General features: G+C 64.2%; 2 protein-coding genes and 1 pseudogene across 2 annotated transcripts; 1 reads left to right on the top strand and 2 right to left on the bottom strand.

Moving 5' to 3' along the window:
* Positions 1-6,084: 6,084 nt before the first annotated feature.
* EIF4E1B (eukaryotic translation initiation factor 4E family member 1B) lies at positions 6,085-7,571 on the bottom strand. The gene is made up of 7 exons (XM_072872653.1): positions 7,554-7,571; positions 7,293-7,381; positions 7,090-7,185; positions 6,890-6,953; positions 6,575-6,688; positions 6,323-6,462; positions 6,085-6,199 (listed from the first exon to the last, which is right to left on the bottom strand). The coding sequence occupies exons 1-7, from the start codon at positions 7,569-7,571 to the stop codon at positions 6,085-6,087; spliced, it is 636 nt and encodes a 211-aa protein (XP_072728754.1).
* A 1,205-nt stretch (positions 7,572-8,776) lies between these two features.
* SNCB (synuclein beta) lies at positions 8,777-12,795 on the top strand. The gene is made up of 5 exons (XM_072872835.1): positions 8,777-8,897; positions 10,429-10,467; positions 10,808-10,926; positions 11,768-11,857; positions 12,080-12,795. Exons 1-5 carry the CDS (start codon positions 8,777-8,779, stop codon positions 12,110-12,112), a joined length of 402 nt encoding a protein of 133 aa, XP_072728936.1. The 3' UTR covers positions 12,113-12,795.
* Positions 12,796-14,206: 1,411 nt separating this feature from the next.
* LOC140656984 (glutamate dehydrogenase 1, mitochondrial-like) lies at positions 14,207-21,238 on the bottom strand (annotated as a pseudogene).
* Between the last annotated feature and the right edge of the window lie 899 nt (positions 21,239-22,137).

Raw genomic sequence — 22,137 nt, 5'->3', positions numbered from 1 at the left:
GTTGCCACAGTGCTGGGACCTCACCGGAGAGCAGCGGTGGCTGGAGGCACTGGGGTGCTGGCGTCTGTGCCCAGGCAGACAGGAGGGAGGGCATGGCGGTGTTGTGCAGCCCGGGGTCCCCAAGGGTGTGCCTGGCACCCCCAGCCCGGGCATGCGGTGGCTGCACTGGTGGCAGTGTGGGGCTGGGATGGGGGAAGTGGGGTGAATAGGTAGTGAAGCTGCTGGCTTGTGCATCCCATGGGTGCCTCGTGTCAGCCAGCGCAGCAGGCGCTCCCAGACAGAGCTGGTGCAGATGCCCCCGGCAGCGCTGTGGGTGCTGGGGCAGGGGCAACTCTGGATGCCCCGGGGTGGGCAGGGGCAGGAGGCTGTCAGGGCTCGGAAAGGCTTTTTGCATCCTCCAGCTGGGATTTTCCATCCAGGCAGCCAAGCAGAAATCTCATTACAGCCCGGCACAAAGGCAGGGTCCCCATCCCTGTCCCCACGCCTGGCTGGGGGCTGGCGCAGGCTGGGGCGAGCATGGCTTCGAGGAGCAGGAGGGTGTCCTGGACATGGGCAGCCAACAGGGCTGAAATGGGCCATGTGCTGCCCCCCAAGCCACTCCTCAGCCTCGTGTACTCCTCACACCAGCCCAGGGCCTGCCAGCCCCTCCCCAGCCTGACACAGACCCCCCCTCTGTGGTGCAGGTGGGTCAGATGTGGGTCCAAGGCGGGTGTCAGCTCCCACAGGGCCTCCAGACCACGTGTGGGGCAGGGGCTGTGAGCTCGCAGGCAGGGCAGGCAGGGCAGGGTGCAGGCAGCCCAGGCACCCCGGGTGCCTGGCGCTCCCGCAGCAGCAGCAGCAGCAGCAGCAGCAGCAGCAGACAATTAATTAGCAGGGCGGTGGGAGAGCAGCCGGCGGAGCTGTGTGGGATCGATGGGCGCATCGACCGCCCGGGAAATACCAGCCCTCCCAGCCAGAGACGCAGTGCTGGGGCGGGTGGGCAGGGAGATGGGCAGGGAGTCTGGCAGGGAGCCTGGCAGACCCCCAGCCCCACGGCTGGGTGCTGGCAGGGGGTTGGCTATGGGCTGCAGCATCACCAGCCCCTTGCAAGGGAACAGCAGGGTGCACAGGGCCAGGAAGGAAAGGACAGGCATCAGTGGCACTGCCCGCTGTGTGCCCTGCGGCCTGGCAGCCGCGGGGCTGGTGGCTGCTCCTCTTGAGCTGGGAGAGCGTCTGGTCCCTGTGCCATGCCGGGAGAACGTGGGGGTGCTAATGGAGCCCCCCTTTCCCAGCTGTTGGGATGCATCTGTGTCGAGGGAGGTGCAAGCTGGTCCCTCCGAGCCGGTGGCATCAGTTAGGAGAGCCGAGGGACAGGGCCACAGGCAGAGGCTGCACCATGCCCATGGTGGAGGCTCAGGGACAGCTTGGGCACGGCGCCTTGGGGGGACGACAAAGTCCAGTGGGAACATGCCAGCCAGCCAGGGGGCACCCAGGCCATGGTACGGGGCCAGCAGAGCAAACCCCAAAGTGATGATGGGCAGGGGGACACAGGGCAGAGTGGCGGGGACAGCTCTGCCTGCGGCGGGGCACTGCCTGCAGCCTGCCACAGCACCGTGCCGCAGCCATGCCTGCAGGGCTCATGCCTGCAGGTCTGTGGCCACGCGGCTCCTGTCCCTGTACCCATCCCTGTCCCTGTCCCCATCCCACCCGCTCGTTCCCCCCGCCTGCCTCTGCCAAGAGGGAAGTGCCAGCCCATCCCTGCGGGGGAAGGAGAGTGCTCAGCCATGTTACAGGAGCCTGGTTGCCACTGTCATGCAGATGAGAAGTGACAGCAAGGGACCCTTCTCAGGTACAGGCTCCCTGCGGCGCAGGGCAGGAGATACAGTCCCCCTCTCCCCCGCCTCTGCTGCTGGTACTGGGGACAGCCCTGCAGGCACTTAACCCTTTCCCCTCCGTGCAGACCCCTCCATGCCAACCCCACTGTGCAAAACCAGACGTGCAAATCCCACCGTGCAAACACTGCTCTGCAACCCGCCCGTGCAAACCCGACAGCGGTGGGCAGCACCAGCACTGCCATGCCTGCCTGCCCCATGCTGCAGGGACAGCGGGCAGGGAGCAGGACGGGGCAGGCAGAGCCTGAGGCCGGGAGCAAGACCCATGGGTGCAGCCCCTCTGCTGCGTCCCGCTGTATTCTGCCATGCAGGAGCCTGAGTGTGGAGGGGTCCGTGGGCCCCTTGCCTCCCACTTCTCCCGCACTGGCTGCTGTCTCCAGGGAGGTTGTCATGGGAACAGTGAGCTGTAGGTACCCCTCACCCTGGGTACCCCTCCTCGCATGCCATGGTGCTCATGGATGGAGGACGAGCTCGGCCTGCACCCTTGGCAGGGCCCAGCAGGGTGGGCAGGGAGGGCACAGGGCACCTTGTGGGGGCCTGTCCCTCAGGGGATGCTCAGGGGATGCTGGCAGTACCCAGGGCTGGAGGTCCCCTGCACACCCACATCACCCCTGCCAGGGCCCAGAGTGTCCCCATGGCTCCCGGGCAGGTGATGGGGCAGGGAGAGGGGTGCAGGCACCACGGGAACTGCATGGCACAGCCACAGCCCCAGTGCCAGCAGCCGAGCTGCCTGCCCACTCCCACGGTGAGCCAGCGCTGCCTGTTCTTCCCCAGCCCACGCGCCAGGGAGCCAGCAGCTCCTTCCCCAGTTACTTTGGGGGATTTTAACCCTGCAGCACCCACCGGCCAGAGCGGGATGGGTGCCTGCACCCAGCCTGGCACCGGGTGCGTGCCGGGGGCAGGATCTGTCCTTGCTGTCGGAGCCATCAGAGCCAGTGGCGCAGGGAGAGGCCAGGCTGGCAGCCTGCCGAGCCGAGGTGCGGACCGTCAGCGCCCAGCCCTGGCTGCACGCCAGCTGCTGGCAAGGTGACCCTGGGCAGACACCCAGCACCACCAACCTGCACTGCCCGCCCAGAGAGGGGGACATGGGTCCCCATCCCTGTGCTAGCCCAGTGCCATGCTGCTGTCCCCATCTCCTCTGTGCCCCACAGCAACCCTGGCCCCACATCCCCATCCCTGCTGTGGCCTATGGGTCCCTTACCCTGCACCCCCCATCCCCACCAGACCCCACAGCACCCTGACCCTCCTGCCCTACTGCACCCCATGGCTCCCCTGGCCCCCCCATCCTTGTCCTCACCAGTCCCCCTGGCTCCAGTGCCCCCCACCCCCACCTGCAGCCCTGCCGCATGTCTGCTGCCATCTGCCTCTCCCTTTTGATTAGTATTAATTTTTAATTATGATTATTGACAGGGCTGCCAGCTCAGCTGCCAGCTGGGACAGCTGCCTGGCATGAGACAGGCCGGGGGCAGCCCTGGCACTGCTGTACTCACCGGATGGCTCCCGGACACCGCTGTGCCCACCCGGGGGGTTCCTGAGTGCCCCCAACCTCTCAGCACCCTCTTCCCCCCAGGCACGGACCCCGGGGTGCAGGAGCCAAAGATGGAGACCATCACGTCCCCAAAGGGTGGGCTCCAGGTAGGCACTGCCAGCCCCCCACCCCTGGCCTGGCGGGGCTGCAGGGAGCCCATAAAGCCACAGAGATAAATGGCCCCTATTACTTTTCCAATCAAATGAAATCCCACCACAGCTGCACACGAATGGCAATGAACCACAGCAGCGCACGGCAGCCTCTGCCATTCCCCCCTGCCAGGTAACCTTGACCCCCCAGAGCGGCAGGGCGCAGGGCAGCCCATGAGCACAGCCCCCTTGCTGCACCCATTGCGGGGGTGAGGGGACAGGGACAGTGTGCCAGCATGGCATAGGGGGGCCTCAGCCCCAGAGCCAGGCGGGGGGCTATGGGGGAGGGACGGGACGGGGATGGGGATGGAGGCCATGCCAGGCAGAGGAGGGGGTTGAAGGGGCAGAGGGACAGGCAGCCCCTGGGCCTCACCCCCTTCATGCTGCCACTGCGGGGGGGGGCACACACAGGAGCCACTGACGGTGCGTTGGATGTGGGTCTCAGCATCCCACACCCCCCCGTGCTTCCACCCCCCCTCCAGCTTCAGGCCTGCCAGCTCCACAACCCGTGCCCCACGCATCGCTCCTGCCTGCCTCTCACCGGGGGGGGCTGGGGCAGCTCTGCCACCCCACTGCAGGCAGGGCAGGGTGGAGGGTACCCCACTGCAGGCAGGGCAGGCTGCCAGCCCTGCCGTACTGGAGCTGGCCAAGGCCGGGCGAGCGGCACCATCGCGTGGCGAGGGGCCGGCAGTGCAGGCAGCAGCCGGGTGCCCGCCCGGCGGCACGCGCTGCCCGTGCGGACCGACGCCGGGCGGGGCAGGCTGCAGCCCCCCGCCCCAGCCGGGCAGGCAGACCCTATGCCCGGGTCCCTCTTCAGGGCCCCTCGGCTCCCCCGCCTGCAGGCGCACCAGGCTTGGGGGTACCAGCCACCCCCATACTTCTCTTCCCCACTCCCTGCCTGGCCGTGCTGCCGGCCGTGGGGCCAGCTTGGCCCACAGCACCCCCGCACCGGTTGCCCTACAGGGAGGACATCAGGGTCCTGTCCCCCTTGTACCTGCACAGGGAAGCAGCCCAGGGCCAGCACGCGACTCAAGGACAGAGGGACACGGCCTGGCACGCTGCGTGCCAGGGATGAGCTCCCACCTCCCCTCTCTGGCAGCATGTCTCACCCCCGCTGTGCCTGGCACAGGGGCAACGGCAGGCAGTGAAGGGCAGGCAGGCTGCAGGCAGAGCCCTGGCGCAGCTGCCTCAGGGGAGCTGCAGGGCTGGTGGCCCTGGAGAAGGGCAGCTGAGTCCCAGGGACACAGCCCTGTGCAGCCATGGCAGCATCCCAGAGCAGGGCAGGGCTCAGCCTGCCCCAGCAAACCCCGTGGGGCTGCACTGCAGGGTCCAGCGCCCAGGGTGCCACAGCCGCACCACCTGCCTGCAGAGCTGTGGCCAGACATGCCTTAACCAACTGCAATGGCAGAGACGTAGTCAAGACTGTCCTTCTGCAGGACCAGCTCTCTGCAAATCCCAGCTGCAGGCAGGGCAACACTGAGCCAGCACAGGCACCACACAGCTGTGGGGGACAAGTGGCCCCAGCTCTGGGCTCACGGGGAGGCATGGATGGGCTGGACGTGCTGCCCTGACGGGGTGCAACCCTGGGCTGAGCTGGAGCTGCCCAGGGTGCTCCTGGAGGGGATGGAGGAGGCTCCTGGAAGAGAGCTGCAGTGAGGCCAGAAGTGCAGGCAGCACTGTCAGGAGGTGAGCAGGCAGCTCCACCTCAAGAACCTGAATAGGCATAGGGAAAGGACAGACCCAACAATCAAAAACAAATAAAAGATTAAAGGACAGACCGTGGGCTGGGCTGTGCTGGAGCAGTGGGGGCCCCTCTGCAGCTAGGGCCAGGACAGCTGAGGACATGGGCCATGGAAAGGAGGAGCCAGCAAACTCCCAGGGCTCAATGGGCTGGAGCTGTGAACCTGCAGGTCTGGCACCAATACACCCTTGGGAAGCAAATAAGCTTCATACCACTTGTGCTGCAGGTGCCCGTGGGAGGGGATGCGAGCAAACACAGCCCGAGGTGGGCAGCTGCGGGGACACTGGGCAGCTGGTCTTCCCGAGAAGGCAGACCCATGTCCCACTGATGTGCAGGGGCTTGGGGGAGATGGGGACCAGCCCCTCAGGCTGAGCCAACCCAGAGGAGCTGGGCTCTGGTACCCCCTCCTACACACAGGCTCACAGGGTAGTGAGCTGTGCCCGTGCCTTGGCCAGGGGATGACAGAGCCAGCATCCTCCTAGGGACTATCCAGGGTCCCCCAGAGCAGAGGGACACCCGCGCAGCCCCAGGGAGAGGGGCACCGGTCCCAGGCTCTGGGGAAGGCAGGGGGACACATACAGTGCCTCAAGCCCATAGTGATGCCTGGGCAATGCCAGCTCTGTGCTCGCAGCCCCACTCACCCAGCGGGCAACGCATCATCCCCCTCCCAGGAGACCACCCCAGGGTGCCAGAGCCCTGGCCCAGTCCTGGACACACAGGCCATGCTCAGCTGCAGCCATTCATTGTGGGATGGGACAGGGGGACCCCGCGGGCAGTGCCCCACTCCCCCCACAGTCACACCACAAACTTGGTCTTGGTGAGAGAGCCGCTCTTGGTGGCCGTGTCTGCATGGGCCTGGTACCCGATGGCCACTTTCTGCGACAGGCCCAGGTGCTCCTTGTAGACGCGCCTGGAGGAGGGAAGGGGCTGTGTAAATGGGGCAGCATTGCTTCTCCCACCGGCTCCCTGCCCAGGGACCCCAATTCCCCCCAAACCTGGCCCCACACAGCACCCCCCCCCAAAGCTGCATTACCCAATGTGGGTGACTCCTTCCCGGTTCTCTGCTTCCCGGGTCCAGATGGCAATCTTGTCCCCCTTGGCGCGGATGTTGATGACAGCTCCACACACCTCATCACTGTACTCGTCAAACATCTCCCCGATGAGGCACAGCAGCTGCCGGGAGGAGAAGGGGAGTGCGGGACAGTCCCTGCTAGGGCTCAGCAGGGGCAGGGGGAAACACTGCTGCCGGGACCCTGCAGGCCAGCCCGAGCAGGGCCACACTCACCGTCTCCAGCCAGAAACGGTCCAGCTCGGTGTGCCGCTGCTGCTTGGCTAGGGTGATGAGCCAGCGCCCGCCACGCTTGTTCTGGCTGTCCTCCCACATGGGCTCGATACCGTCCTGGGGACGGGCGTGGGGTTGGTAGGGGCACCAAGCACCTGGCCACAGCCAGCTCAGGGAGCTGTGAGCACCCAGCCAGGCTTCCCCTCCCACCCTATGGCCAGGGCACCCTGCCAGCCCCACCAGCACCCAGTGTGCCCCCGTAATGCTGGGTGCTGCAGGGGGCTCTGAGGAGGGTCTGCGGCAGGGAGGATGTCGCACCTTGAAAAGGGAGTAGTCACAGCCAGATGTGAGCTTGCTGGCGAGCTGGATGTGGCTGTACAGCCTGTGCCAGGTGGAGACAAGACACAGAAGCAGGTGAAAAGAGATGCTTCAGGGACCCCCAGCACCCTCCTCTGGTCCATACCCCCCCACCGGGACCTCTTTGGAGGGGGCGCATTGCCCACCCATGGGACACTCACGCCCAGAAGTCCTCCACAGTGCTGAACTTGGTGACGAGGCGCAGGTTTGCCTGCCACATCTTGCTCTTGTCATTCTTGAAGAACCACAGTGCCCACCTGGGGAGGGAGGGGAGATGGGGGGGTCAGCCATGCCGGACCCCGTCCAGCCCCAGCACCCCCCTCCCAGCGCTGGGAGAGGCTGCCCATTGCTGGGCCCCCCATACCTGTTCTGCAGGGGGTGCTTGCCTAGGGTCTCTGCCAGGAGCAGCTCTTGCTGCTGAGCCCTCCGCCGCCGCCACTCCTCTTGCCTCCGCTGGGGAAGGAGGGACAGCCCCAAGGAGCCCCAAAGCCACCCCAGCAGGAAGCCTGCAGCCCCCCAGCCACCCCCACACCATGACATGGATCCCACGGCCAGGGGCCCCGAGGGGATGGCAGGGCTGACCTAGGCTCTGCTGCCAGGCCCAGCCCACAGGGAGAGCACTCACCTGCTCCCCTGTAGCCATCCTGCCCAGCACAGCCTTTCCCCCCGGCCGCCTCTGGCTCTTAAGTGCCAGCAGGCGGGCGGGATGAGGCAGCCGTCCCAGCTGCAGCTGGTGGGGCGGGAGGGCGGTGTGCTGGGGAGGGGGTGCCAGGCCTGCCCCTCCTGGGGAGCAGGGAGATGGGGGGATCCTCCCCCAGGGCAGGGAGCTGGGGGATGAGGGCAGGGGTCAGGGTGGGATGGGATCAGGATGGGGGGGTAGGATGGGGTAAGGTGGGGACAGTGGGAGGTGGGATCAAGATGGTGTGGGGCAAGGCAGGATGGTACACAAGATAGGGCGGGGTAGCGTCAGGATGGGGCGTGGGGATGAGATGGGATGGGATGGGACGGGATGTGGAGGATGTGATCAGGATAGGATGGGATGGGAACAACATGGGAGAGGAATGAAATGGGATGGGGAGAGTGTGGGATGTGATGGGGAGGGGATGGGATCAGAATTGGATGGGGTGGGGACAGGGTGGGATGGGAATGGGGTGGGATGCGGTGGGAGGAGGGCACGACGAAGAGGAGATGGGATCAGGATGGGATGGGGGACGGGAATGGCATAGGGACAGCGTAGAACGCGGAGCGGGTGGGACGGGGACAGGATGGGATGGGGACAGCCTGTAGAGCGGAGGGGATGGGATCAGGATCGGGAGGAGATGGGACAGGGAGAGGATGGGATGGGACGTGACGGGGACCGGGACAGGATAGCCTGGGGACAGCGTGGGACGGGATCAGGACGGGTGCGGATGGGGAGAAGGTGCGACGTGATGGGGCCGTCCCGGGGGTGCCGAGCCCTGCGGGGAAGGAGCCCGCGGGCCGGGGCGGCAAAGGGCCGGGGCGCGCTCCCGGGCGGGGCGGGGGGGGGCGGCCGGGCACGGCTCCGCACGGCCGGGCACGGCTCGGCCCGGCTCAGCCCGGTCCCCCCCGCGCATCACGGCGCGGCGCGGCGCGGCCCCGGCACAGCCGCACTGAGCCCGCCCCGCCGCAGCCCGGCCCGGCCCGGCCCGGCCCGCCCGTCCCCGCCGCCAGCGAGCCAGGTCGGACGGGCGGCGGGGCCGGGGGCGGGCGGGCGGCGGGGCCGGGGGCGCGGGGTGGGCGGGGATGCGCGGGGCGGGCGGGAGCGGGGCCGGGCCGGGGGGGGCCGGGGCGGGGTGAAGCCGTGCGGCCTCTCCCCGCAGAGCCGCCATGGAGGTGTTCATGAAGGGCTTGTCCAAGGCCAAGGAGGGGGTGGTCGCCGCCGCCGAGAAGACCAAGCAGGGGGTGGCCGAGGCCGCCGAGAAGACCAAGGAGGGGGTCCTCTATGTCGGTAAGGGCCGGCTCGGCCCGCCTGCCCCCTGCCTGCCCCCTGCCTGCCCCCCGGCTAGTCCCCGCCCGTCCCCTGCATGCCCCCGCCGGCCCCCTCTGCCTGCCCTTGCCTGCTCCTGCGTTTGCCGTTGCGTCCTCCTGCCCATCCCCCTGCTGTCCCCACCTGTCCCCGGCCCCGCTCCCCCACCCGTCGCCTGCCCCTGCCCCTTCCCCGCCGCCACCACCCTGCCGGCGGGGTGCCCCGGGGCAGAGGCGGGGTGCCCCGGGGCAGAGGCGGGGTGCCCCGGGGCAGAGGGCCGGTGCCCGCAGTGCCCTGCCCACCCCCTGCCCACAGGCCATGTGCAGGCAGGAGGATGGGGCCCCGCGGGCAGGGGCAGGGTCGAGGCTGGTCCCCGGGCTGAGGGGATGGGGCCCCCGGGGACCAGACCCCCTGCGGCTCCCGGTGGTCTGAGCCCGACGGCCCCGCGGCTCCTCGCCGAGGATGCTCTGGGGCAGGAGCGCAGAGGGACCGTGATGGAGCTGGTGACCCCCGTGCTGGGATGTGCCCGGCTCGGAGCCGGGGGGCCGGGGACACGTTTGTCCCCCTCGGAGAGGCCGTGCCCTGGAGCGCATCCTGCACCACGGCTCTGCCGGCATCTCCCCTGCACCCAGCCGGCGGCTGGGGGGGTCCCTCCGCGCTGCCGCTCGGGGCCGGGGTCCATTCGGGGCCAAGTCCCGAAGATGTGGCTGGCAGGGAGGAGGCAGCTCCCGCGCAGGCTGCGTGCCCGGCTGGGGTGTTGGGCTGCTCGGGGAGGGAGCTGAGGCCGCCCCTGCCTGCAGTGGGAGGGAGGGAGGGCACAGGGCTGGGGCTCTGTCCCGCTCCGGAGGGCATCAGCTCTGAGGGAGGGCTGGGGCGCCGGCGCCGTTTCCCTGGGCGGTGGTGGGTGCCTGCTCTGGACCCCCCAGGGGTGCGTGCCCTGGCCGGGGGTCCAGCAGCTCCAGGAGCGCCCCGAGGCCTCATCCTGCAGGAGCTGCCCAGTCCCTGCCTTTCCCCTCGTGGCAGGCACCCCGCTCCCATCCTGTGGGGTGTCCCGGCATCTGGGGGTGGTGTCGCTCTGCCTGAAGGGAGCCTGGCAGGGTCGGCATGGCCAGCGGCAGCAGCCGGCCCTGGGCAGCTCTGGCTGTGGGGCTTCCCGTGCCGTGTTGGCACCAGCTCCGGGTGTGGATCCCGGCTCCCGCGGGAGGCTTTGCTCAGCGGCACGGCCGGCATTCACCCTGCCCGGCTGCGCCCCGGCACGGCGCTGGGCCCCAAGGTCTCTGTCCTGCCTGGCACGCGGCGGCGGCCCTGTGCTGCCCCAGCCTGGGCTCCTGCAGGGACTGGAGGAGCCTTGCAGGGAGCCAGGAGGGTGCTCAGCCCCCCGACTGCCCTGGCGTGGGGTGCGGACAGGATGCTGCCCCAGCTCGCAGAGCCCTGCTAGGGTCCTGGGCACGGCACGTGGCAGAGCCCGGCCGCCAGCCCCTCTAACCCTGTCTCTGTCTCTTTCTACCCCCAGGGAGTAAAACCCAAGGTGTGGTGCAAGGCGTCACCTCAGGTACAGTCCCTTCCGGCTCCCTGCCGCGGTACCCCGAGAGCACGGACGCGCTAACGAGATCAGAGGCTAATTGAGGGGCTGATGTCACCCGGCTAAAGCCTCTTATATAACAGGGCCCGCAACGAAGGATTTGCGGTGGCTGCTCACGCTCCCTGCCCAGCTGCAGAGCAGCGTCCCGGCCCCCTCCGCTCCCCAGTGCCTGGGCAGGGAGGCAGGGAGGGCCCGATCCTGTCCAGTGACTCCCCAGCAGCCCCCCCCGGGTGGTGCGGGGCATGGAGCCGTGGCTGGGCACCCCTCCCTGGCACGGGGTGGCACTGATGGGCACCCCCGGCTCTTGCAGTGGCTGAGAAAGCAAAGGAGCAGGCGTCCCAGCTGGGCGAAGCGGCGTTCTCGGGCGCTGGCAACATCGCGGCAGCCACTGGGCTGGTGAAGAAGGAGGAGTTCCCTGCGGACCTGAAGGTGAGACCCCCCCCGGCCACTGCCATGCCCGCAGGGAGGCTGGCTTGCCCCCAGGCTTGGCGGGGAGCCCCTCGGCTGCTCCTCAGCCGCATGGGGGGACCCCGAGGGTCCCCAGCTGCTCTGCCTGAGCCCAGGGCAGGCAGGCGTCGCTGCCCCAAGCGTGCCGGTTGCGTGTGCGGCCGCCGCGGACGTGTGCGCGTGCGGGCTCCTGCATGGCGGCCAGCGGCGCGGGGCCGGCGGCACATCGCTCCAGCGGTTGCGAGGTGACCTGACAGCTGTGGGAGCGGAGGGGCAGGGAGGGGCAGTGGGTTTGCATCTCACCGCCCCCATGAGCCGTTGGCTTCCAGCTTAGCCCAAAATAGCATCAGCTGAAGAAATGAGGCCACCGCCGCCACCGCTGCTGCACGGGGGGGATTGGCTGCCCCCCTTTCCCTGCTGCCAGCTGCTCTGCCAGCCCCGGGGAGGGGTTACCCAGCACCACCCTCCCCTGCCAGGGATGCAGGATGCTCCCGCGGCCCCGCCAGCGCCTGGAGCCCGCCAGGGCCCACGCGGTGCCAGCACCCATCACCTGCCTGGGGCTGGGTCTGGGAGCGGTGCAGGGATGTGCACACCCAGGCCCTGCTCCCATGGACTCCTGCCTGTCACCTCCCAGCTAGGTGGGCTGGTGTGTGCCCAGGGTGCCCTTGCCAGCCACCCCCCACTGGGCCCCCCAGATAGAGCCCCCAGCATCCCGGGTGCGTTGCTGGTCTCTGCCAGGTTCCCCCAGTCTGGCAGGGGCAGGGAGGGTGGGTGCCGCGTGGGGGGCTGTCTGCATGGGACTGAACCCCCGTTTCACCCCCAGCCGGAGGAGGTGGCCCAGGAGGCTGCTGAGGAACCACTGGTCGAGCCGCTGCTGGAGCCAGAGGGGGAAAACTACGAGGAGACCCCGCAGGTGAGGGGACGGGGTGGCAGGGGTCACAGGGATGGGGTGCCAGCACTCACCATGCCCATGGCCATCGCTGTCCGGAGTAAAGCCCAGAGCCTGCCTGCTCCCAGGTGCCCCATGCACGCAGCCCTGCAGCCTCATGGGCAGGCTGGCGTGGGGCTGGGGGGGACAGGGGCTCCGTGCCCCACCTGAGCTCTCTCACTGGCTCTTTCTTTCCCCACCCCACAGGAGGAATACCAGGAATACGAGCCAGAGGCATAATGGACCCCCGTCCTCGCCTCTTCCACCAGCAGCACAACGAACCGCCGGTAGCCCCCTGCTCCTCCCCAGCTGGCCCCGGCCGGTGCCCACGTGCCGGGGAGGAGCAGGGGTGCCCCTGCCCCGTTCGCTCACGAGTTCTTCCTCCAGTTCCGTTCCAAGGGACTGTGTCCATGTCTCCGTACCATGTCTAGCAGTGAGAAAAACCCGCCATGTCCAAGCCCCCGAGCCCCGGCGCGTGCCCAAGCCGTGGGCACTGCCCACAGGGGCTGGTGTGCGTGTGTGCGTGTGTCCGTGAAGCCTGGGTTTATCGCTCTGTATCCCTCCCAGCGCCATAAACCCCGGCCGCGTCCCAGCGCGTCTGTGTCTGTACAAAGCATGTTTACCTGCTCATGGGCTGCTGTACATTTGCTTGCACGTGTGTCCCTGTGGTTCTGCTCTGGTCATCATGGAACTTTTTTTTTATATATATCTATCTCTATCTATGGGTGGACGGGTCTTTTGCCTTTGTGAACCCTTGGCGCCCAAGCCCGCTCCCCAGCCTGCTCGGTGGTGACGGTGCCTGCGCCCCCCCCCAAGGTCCCGTAGTGCCGACGCTGTGTTGTGACGTGGCATGGATATCCCCCCGCCCCCGTCGCTGGATGTGCAATACGAGGGCAGCTGCCAGTGACACAGCTGCCCCCGTGTCCGTGAATAAAGCCAACTCTTGTCTGTAGCCCTCTGGTCCTGGCTGTGGGTTCCCTGGGGAGAGGGGCGGCCCTGTGCTTTGGTGGTAGGGGTAGTTTTGGGAAGAGGAATGAGGGGCTGGGGCAGACTAGCTGACCCCTTCTGGCTGGGGGAGTGGGCAGGACTGGGTTCTCGTGAGGACAAGATGCCTTCCCGTCTGCTCGCTGCTGTGTCAGCCTCACGCTCTGGCTGAGGCGTGGGGTGCAGGAGCGTCCCCGTACCACCTGCCTGTGTGCTGGCTGCAGTGCTTTGCGCCTGCAGGCGAATGCAGGGGGCCCTTTGGGGCTGAGGACCTCGAGCCAGGATGAGGCTAGACACAGTCCTGGGCTCGAGCACTGGTTCCCTCCCAGGAAACGCTGGCTGTGCTAGCAAAGGATGTTCAGGTACTGGGTGCAGGCCTCCCGCAGTCCTCCCTGCAGCACGATGTGCTGCTGTTTGTGAGGTACCTCCTAGGGACGCACCCTGATCTTGTGCTAGAAGCGCAGAGCAAAGGGGAGCCTCTCCTCTGCTGTCCCCACCTTCCTACGTGACCCTGCTCCCCTCAGGGGGCCGGGGACATGGCTGGCACCTGTGGCTCGTTCAGCTGCAGTGTGACCACCTCAAGGGCAGGTGACTGCCACACACCATTAGCGATGTCCACCACAGCAAGGGGTCCTGTGCCCACCCCAGAGCGCAGTCCTTGGGCCTTCAGCTCCCCCAGGGCAGGGCCACCAACCCAGCCTGAGCCCCCAACCAGCCTCCAGCCCCTTGACTGCAGCACAGGCCAGGCTGAGAGGTTGGGCTGAGTCTCCCTGCCATGAATATCAGATCAAATCCCCAACCCGAGCTGGCTCGACAGCTTTGCCAGCAAAGAGTGAAGCTGCAGCAGTCAGCACGGACACACAACAGGTTTGCTGATGCCTGCAAATCCCCGCCCTGGCTCTGCTCCCCGTGTCTGCGCCAGTTGCAGCAGTGCTTGCAGCACCCACCGTGCGTTATTAAAAGGACCGAGACAGCTGTTTCTGGGGCTGGCTGTGCCGTGGGCTGTCCCCTCCCCTAGAACTAACTGCATTTTTTTCTTCCCTTGTCCAATTCTGCCAGCCACGGGCAAGCAGACCCAAACCAGCATCAGCACGGCTTCCTCCAGTGCCCAGGAGGCTGTAAAGGGGCTGGGGCAGAAGGGATGTGCTCAAGGGATGAAGACAGCCCCCTGCCCAGGAGAGCTGAGAACCAGGCAGCAGGGAGAGAACATGCTCAAACCAACCATTTATAGAGACCAGGGTGCCCCCTCTGCACAGCACGCGGTGTCCCAGGCACCCCCTGCACAGCAGGACTGTGACCCTCACCATATGGCTGGCAGTGACGCCTGGGGCAGCCCTGCCGGGTGCTGTGTCAGTAGGTGAAGCCGGCTTCACTGTAACACGGTGAACACCTTCTCCAGAGCGCATAGGTAGGCAGTGGTTCTCTGGTCCAGGCCCAGGTTGTACCTTGCAGCCATGGTCATAATTTGCTAGAGAGAGAGGAGAGCTGTGAGGCTGGTGCGTGCTGGGAGGGTCTGGGGGCGAGGGGTGGGCAGAGGACCCAGAGAAGAGGGTGCAGGCAGCGCCACACGTGCAAGCACCAGGCCAGGCCCTGGGAGCAGCCAAAGGGGAAGAGGTCACCTCCACACCAAACAACCAAACGGGCTGTTCTGTAAGACCTGCAGCCGCCTACGAGCGGGTCTGGAGATGCTCTCCCACTGCTGCCTGCCAGCACTCCCCTAGGGACAGACGCTGCACTCACAGGTGAGCTGCACACACACTACTCATGCCTCTGAGCATGGCACGCAGCCATTTCCCCGAGAGGTGGCATGAGACCCCCCACCCAGCAGTGCCGGCACCATCCTGCACCCACTGGCTTATTTAAGCAACCCTGGAAATGGGGAACACAGTTTCAGGAGGATGGAGAGAGGGACAGGGACCCAACAGCAACAAGGGACACTGCTGAGCACGAGTCTTTACCCAAAGTGTGGACACAGCCATCACTGGGAAGATGAACCCAGGCCTTGTGCTGACCCACTGGGAGTGGTGATGGGGTGCTGTGGGTAGGCACCACTCAAATACAGCACAAAGCCTCTGCAGCGAGGCAAGGGGCCCGACAGCAGGGATGGGCGAGGCTAGGAGCCCGTGGAGGTACCTTGGTTGACTGCTCCAGGGTGTAGGCCAGTCCCGAATACACGATGTCCTTCTCTGAGGCACCCTGAGGGGGAGAAGAAGTGAATCCTTTGTGGGAGAGGCTAGAGGTTGGACCCCCAAACCCATTTATAGAACACAGCCCCTTTGCTCGGTGCAAGACCACCACAGGTGGTCTAAGCTTGGCTTGCCACCTCTGCAGCTGGCTCCAGCACATCGTTTGGCTCCCAAGGGACTCCTTGCAGCACCCAGCAGCACCCTCAAATGGTAGGGCTGTACCACCACACACGGCATCTCCACTCCATCCCCTCCACTAGTGGGATGATAGCACAGGGGGCTCTGTGTGTGCCACAAACGCAGCTTTCAGCACTGGGGTGGCAGACAGGAGCGTCTGGGAATGTGAAACAAGTGAGCCAGGACAACACTCCATGGCTGTAGACACTTACAGTCATGCGGGCCTGGAACTCTGGTGACGGGACGATGGGGATCTCCCCTCTGGCCTTGCCAAACTACTGCTCCAGGCTGTGCTGCACTGACTGCAGGAGGTGGTAGCTGGATTCCTGCTCTTGAAGCTGAGGCGGCCATAGCTAGTGTGGTTCAGGTTCTTCAGCCACTCGAAGCAGGATACGGTCACACCACCTGCATTCACATACACGTCCTGCCAAAGGCAGTACACGCTTCAGATTTGCTGCTGAGGGTGACCCTGAGACCCATGACCCATCTGGGGATCTCTCCTCCTCTGCCTTGGGTTCCTCCCCATACCCTTGGGCTCTGCTGTCAGAGACAGTCCTGAGGTTACTGGGATGGCTGAATCCTAGAGCCACGGTGGCTCTGCACTGCCTCTGAGCAGAGACACCAGCTGCTCTGACACCCCGTGTGATGTGGCACGGTTTGCTGTTGGCCCATCAGCGGCCGCAGGACATCTCGGTGCTGGCCAGGAGCCCTGAGGTCTATTGCTGCTGCAGCCAAGAACCAGGAGGGTTCAGAAGGGAAACCAGCATCTGAGATGTGCTCAGGAGCTGGGGGCAAGGCAGAGGACAGGCTGACTGAGACAGCACCATTAATGCTGCCTGATCCCAGAGCCTGGCAGAGCCCAGCTGGATCCACATTGGTGCTGCTGACAACACCATGTGGCCCTAATAGCCATGAGCCCACCATCTCCCCATGTGCATGGGGATGGACATACCAGGATGACCAGGATGTTTCTTTGCAGGAATATCTTGTGTGCTGCTGGTGTAGTGGGGCCGTTAGCAGCTTCTGCAGTGATCTGAGAGCACAAAGAGAGCAGAGGCGAGATAGGCAGAAGAAACCAGTGACAGACTGCTTTCCCTGCTGCTGGATCCCCCCCACCAGGCCACTTCTGGTGGCAGGGGTCTGGGCGCTCGCCTACCCACCGAAGCTGTTCAGGATGAGCAAAAGCTCAGACCTCACGTTTCGCACAGAATGATTAAAGGCTCAGGCTGCACCAGACACTGGCTGTGACAGAGTCCCAGGTCCCAGCAAGCCCTGTCCCTTTGGTCCCTAGAGCTCAGAGTGAAGGGAGGAAGCTGGTATTCATAGCAGTCCCCTACTTTTTTCACTCTTATCTGCTGCCCATGATTTTCAGTGTCAACACTGTGACACCCAGTACCTTCGAGGACATCATCTCCCCTGCCCTGGGGGGAGGATCTGATACAGCAATGAAGACTGAGGATGCCAGAAGAGTCAGCCAAAGTCACTCCAACAATCCTTGTCCCCTGCCAGCAAAGGGAAGGGCTCAGTCTTTCCTCTTCCCCCGAGTTATGTGACCTGCCACCTCTGCCTCAGGCTCTGGCCCTCTGGCACAGCGGGCGAGTTGTCAGCGTAGTGATGTGACACCTCCCTGGGGTGCTGAGTGCCGACAGCGAAGGTTTGGCTGGGCTGCTGTCATTTGCACTGATGCAGGGCCTGTTGAGAGTGTGCGGTGCAAGCAGTCTGTACCTTTGCTTGCACCCGGGGTGCATTCTCCCTCGTGAGCTGCTTCTCAATAGCTGCAGGGATAAGGATGTTGCAGGGCACCTCCAGGATGCTGCCATCGTAGGGCTCTGCTTTTGGAAAGCCAACTGTGGTGCCATGGTCCTGGAATGAGCAGAGAGCCCTGCTGGGCCCAGCCTGGCAGCATCGAGCACTGCCCTCAGAGCTGGACTCTGCAGAAGGTGGGGGGCAGCCCCCTTCTCCGTGGGCATTTCAGAGACAGGCACTGACCACGACCTCCTAAGAACAGGGGCTGGGTTGGCTGGGCTTAATTCACCTGCTCATAGTCTTCTAGCTCTTTGGGGTCGATCCTTCTGGGGCTGTAAATGGCTCCATCTGTCTCCCCAACACAGATGCAGCGGGCTCCGTACTCGTGCAGGTACTTCATGGTGTGCAGCCCCTCTTTGCCAAAGCCCTACAGTAACACAGAGCGGAGACGGTCTGGGAAGAGGGAAGTCATGGGCACAAACACTGAAAACTGACCTGCTGCTCCGGTTACAGGCCCCTCTCAGGAGCTTGAGCTGAGAACCACAAATAGGAACCCCTGATCTAGCAGTTCTTGGTGAATGATTTGGCTGGATGGAGACTAGGACCTGGCAAGACAGAGATCTTGGCTAGTTAGAGGGTTGTGAAAAGCAGAGCCCGTGGGTTAAAGGCTTCTAGCTCAGCCTGTCTTTATCACCTCCAGAGCTCCTGGACGCGATGTTCCAAGCACAGCATGCTGTTCAGCTTCTAAGAGCTGATCGCAACAGAAAACAGATCCAGTGAGAAACACAGTCCCTTGGTGGGCACCACGCAGCATCTAGGCACAATCCGAGCAATCCTCCTGCACCTCACACTGAGGGGGTGCGATCGGCTGCCACGGCACCAGCACGAGGCAGAGCCATGGGGGTAGCCCAGCTCTTCTTAGGGGAACAGATGATTTTGCACTGTCTGCCCCAAAGTGCTTGCCAGCTTGGTACAGCTCCTAAAAGCAACACTGGTTCCTGAGACTGCAAAAACATCCCCCATACACAGCAAAATTATACAAACAGGATCCAAGGACTTCAGCCTTCTTGTTCTCTGCCATATCAGCAAAGCAGAAGGGTGTGCAGAAAGGGAAGGGACAAGCAAAGGCAGGGCCATTCCTGAGGGCACTGCAGGCAGCAGCTCCGGGTGCAGCCTTGGTTCAAAGCCTCTTCCCCGCGGCAGGGAGCTGCATCGAGGAGCGAGCGCTCAGAGGCAAGCACAAAGTGCCGGCCGCAGGCAAGACTTCAGCTGCGCGGTTTCCAGTTTATTTCTCCCTTGCAGAGAGCAGTGGCCTCAGCAGGAAATGGGCAGCTGTGGGCAGAGCGGGCAGTGGATTGGGGCAGCAGTGCCTGGCCCAGAGTAGAAGCTCCTGGAGCTACAGCAGGGGGAAGCACCTCACCGCAGTTGTGAGCAGGCCCTGGGCTGCAGGGAAGGGAAGGTCCTTCCTGGCAGGAGAGGGGAAAAGGCAGGGCTGGCACCCGCAGGGTCCCACTGAGCTCCCAGGTCGCTGGGCAAGGCAGGCCACTGTGGGCCAGACCCACAGAGCACCCAGAAGAGATGGGGGCTGCACCCACAAGCAGGACCTTCGCTGTGGGTAACATCACAGCTCGCTGTGGCTGGTTTGGAGGTGACAAAAATGTGACGTTGTCACTGGGGTTGGCTCTCTCCACCCAGTCTGGTAGAGCCCCCTGTGTCCTGCCACCTCTCTGCTCTGCCTGCTGCACAGACAAGGGTCAGTCGCAGCTTCCATTTTATGAGCGATTTCAGACAAGATGGCTACAGAGAAACCTTGGGAATGCCTGTGCAGTGTGAGCAGTGCGGCATTCCTGGACCTCTGCACACAGTGGGTCTGAAAAACTGCTCAAAGGAGCGTGTGCTGGCTACAGGGTGAGGAGAGATTTGGGAAATCATGTCCAGGCAGCACTGAGACTGAAAGCTTTCCTGGAAAGGAGAGGCAGAAAGATCCCAAGGAGATGTCCTTGTACTCACCTGCAGCACAAAGTTCTTGCTGGGGAAGCTGGGGCTCAGGCCGATGCAGTCCATGTAGTCTGTGTTGGTGATGTAGTTCTCAATGCCAGGCAGGACTCCTCGCCCAGTGGCAGAGTGTTGCCCACGGATGCCTCCCTGGCTACAGGCTTTCCTGTTACACATGCCTGGGCATTGATGTCTTGCAAAGCCGCGATGGGGAGAGCAAAGGTTAAGGTCTCACCTGGTTCAGGTCCTCTAGAGAGGACTTTCCCCAAGCCTCAGCTTCCCTCACCCTCCCCTAAGCCTCAGCTAAACCTAAAGCAAATCACTGGCAAGGGCCTCTGGGCATGAACCCTTGTAGTGCCCATGGCATCCTGGGCTCCAAACCAGCACTGTCGGAGCTTACCCGGTACCCCAGCTTGTGGGTGTCAGTGTCAGCTATCCAGGACATCTCCTGCTCCCCAGTACTGACATCAGGGGCCAGCACGTCAATCCCAGGCCCTGTGGAGGTAGAAAAATCTGTCAGATCCTGTCTTTGCAATTCAACTGCTTTGCTCCAACCAATGGCATGTGCACAGACAGGTGATTTCTGCAGGCTTGTCATGTCCTTGGGCGCACCAGGGAGTCCCCTGACCAAAGCGTGGTGCTGCCTGTGCCCCAGGGCCTCCCCAGCTCCCCTCAGGCATGAATGTCTTTGGCTTTCGCAGGGTCTTTGCCATGTCCCTTCCCAACACTTTAAAGTACAGAAGGAATGTAGAGGTCTTTGCCTTGTGACCAGCACCCAGTGAGCTCTCTATCATGCGCTAAGGCAGGAGAAACCTTCATTCCTCCCTGCGGCTGTGCAGACCAGTGGGAATGAAGGGTAACGTGCAGGTGAGACCCCTGCCCAGCAGTACCTGGGGGGCAGCCTGGCCAGCCCCGCCGTGCTCAGCACCGCAGCAGGCTCCCCCTGCTCCAAATTCACAGCGCAGGCAGAGCAAAGCAGTGAACAGACAGCAGAGCACCAGGGCAGTGAGCACTGCTGACAGGCAGTGAGTGAGCAGCAGCCTCTGTGCCTGCTCAGCCAGGCAGCCGCTGCCCGCTCCCCTGCCTGCAAGCCACACGCTGCTTACAGAATGGGGACAAAACCACTCTCACCTATAAATCCCTTCTTGGCCATTTCTACAGTAAAATGCCTCATTATTTTCTCCAGCTCACGTTCCTGTGCAAGAACAACAAAACATAGTTGTCACTACAGGCCCCAAGAAAAATCAGAGCCACAGTACAGCATCTGGCAGCTGCCCTGCCCTGCACGTACAGGGCACACCCTGACATCTCCTGGGAGTTAATTCACAGCAGCTGGGACCCTGGATCGAAAAAAAGAGATGTGTGAACTCCTGGTCCCTTTGCTCACTGCCCTTCCAACCCCTCGCTGATTTGCACCTTCTCCCAGCACAGCAGGCAGTGGCCAGGAGCGTCCCTACTCCAGGCTCCTTCAGTGTGTGTCTGGCCAGATGCACTCACCCATAAAACAGAGTTCACCACCCCTCTCCCCGCCCTGAGCTGCTTTTCGCAGTCGCTGGGTGAGTGTTACTCACTACAAATGTCTCCCCCCACTTGTCAGAGTGCATTGCTGTGATACGCACAGAGAGGAAGGGCTGTGCAAATGGAGCGTGAGTTATGGGCCGTTGGTGGGGGAAGGAGAGGAGCCAACTCACTGAGTATTTCCTCGGATCGATCCTCACACCTGCCATGGCACCACCAAAAGGAACGTCTGGAAAAGACCGGGTAAGGCAGACAGATGGTCTCTGCCTGCTCCCCAGGGGGAGAAGGCGACTGTGGCAGTCATGACCTTGTTGGTGAATCCAGGCAAGGGCCCACCGCTTCCCCACGCCACACATGGCTCCCCCCTAACGCCACACGGCCTCTGTGGAGCAGAGCCAAAGGCAGGACAGGATACGGACCCTGAGCCTGCCACCAACTCCACCAGCTAGAGCTGAATCCATGACAACCCAGGCACAGAGACTGCATCGGAGAAGCACGATGCTTGACGCTCCCTGATTAACAGAAACATCCTGGACTGCCAGCGGCATATTCTGCAGCCACAGCAAGCCTTGCCCTCGCACATCCGTGCCCAGAGGAACATCCTGCACTTCTAGAGCACTTCTGATTTTCAAAGCATCTAACGAGCTTTTCTGACTCACGGTATCACAGCCCCATCCCATGCCCAAGTCACCATGCACGTTTCGTTCCCCTTGTACTTACCCGCTACAGTGCATCTGTATGTCATTAATGCAGCCAGGGCTTTTACTTCATCGACACCGACTGAGCTGCTGAAACGAAACCCTGGGAAAGGAGAGAGAAGAAATTAAGAGTCCCTGGCTTTTTACCACAATTGGCACAGAGGCATTGTAGGAAAGGCTTTGACTCTTGAAACAGCAGCATCTACTCGCAATAGGTGATCAGCAATTGTTCAGCTAGACCCGTTCCTCCAGATCACCACAGAATGGAAAGCAGGTTCCTACCAGCTGGCCATCCCACAGACACAGGCCTTTGCTGTGGTGGCACCTCAAACAGTGCGGCCGCAGCGTGGCGAAAGCCTCAGGCTAAGGGTGAGGGGACAGGAGGCTGGGACCCCTCGGGCTCAGAACAACTGTCGCCGCTTTGAGGTGTGTTTAGGACAGCGAGTATGCGGTGTTTAGGACGAGGAGTCAAACGTACACGGGGTGGCCGCCAGCCACGGTTCTTGTGCTCCAGCGTGAGCAGCTGGGCTGCAGCTGAGGTTGGCAAAGCTGCCTCCTCCAGGCATCCCTCGTCCTTCTGCGGGACGCGTCCAAGGACGGCATCCTCCTGGGCACCGCGTAGGCATCCCAACCACCACCATGTTAACGCAGATGCCTCCCACTCGGGCTCCCCGCTCCTTGAGCCGGGCGGGGGTGAGCCCAGCAGAGCCCCACGCGCAGGGCTGGGTAGGGATGGAGAAGCGTGTCGCGGGGCCGCGGCTCCCTGCCTCACCCCCTTTGCAGGGCAGGCGCTGCCGGCTGAGCTGGGCCCGCCAGCCCCACACCACCTCCCAGGCGCCGCTGTCCCTGCGCCGGGGCAAGGCCACCGCAGGACGCGGCTGCAGCGCCGGATGGCCTCCAGGAGCCCGCGCACCCGGGGCGGCCGCGCACCCGGGGCAGCCCCCCCCGCCGGGCCCCCGCC

The sequence above is a fragment of the Ciconia boyciana genome, chromosome 9 (genome assembly GCF_034638445.1).
Source record: "Ciconia boyciana chromosome 9, ASM3463844v1, whole genome shotgun sequence".
Classification (NCBI taxonomy): domain Eukaryota; kingdom Metazoa; phylum Chordata; class Aves; order Ciconiiformes; family Ciconiidae; genus Ciconia; species Ciconia boyciana.
Note: the sequence above shows the minus strand (reverse complement) of the source record. Positions and strands in the feature narration are given on the sequence as shown.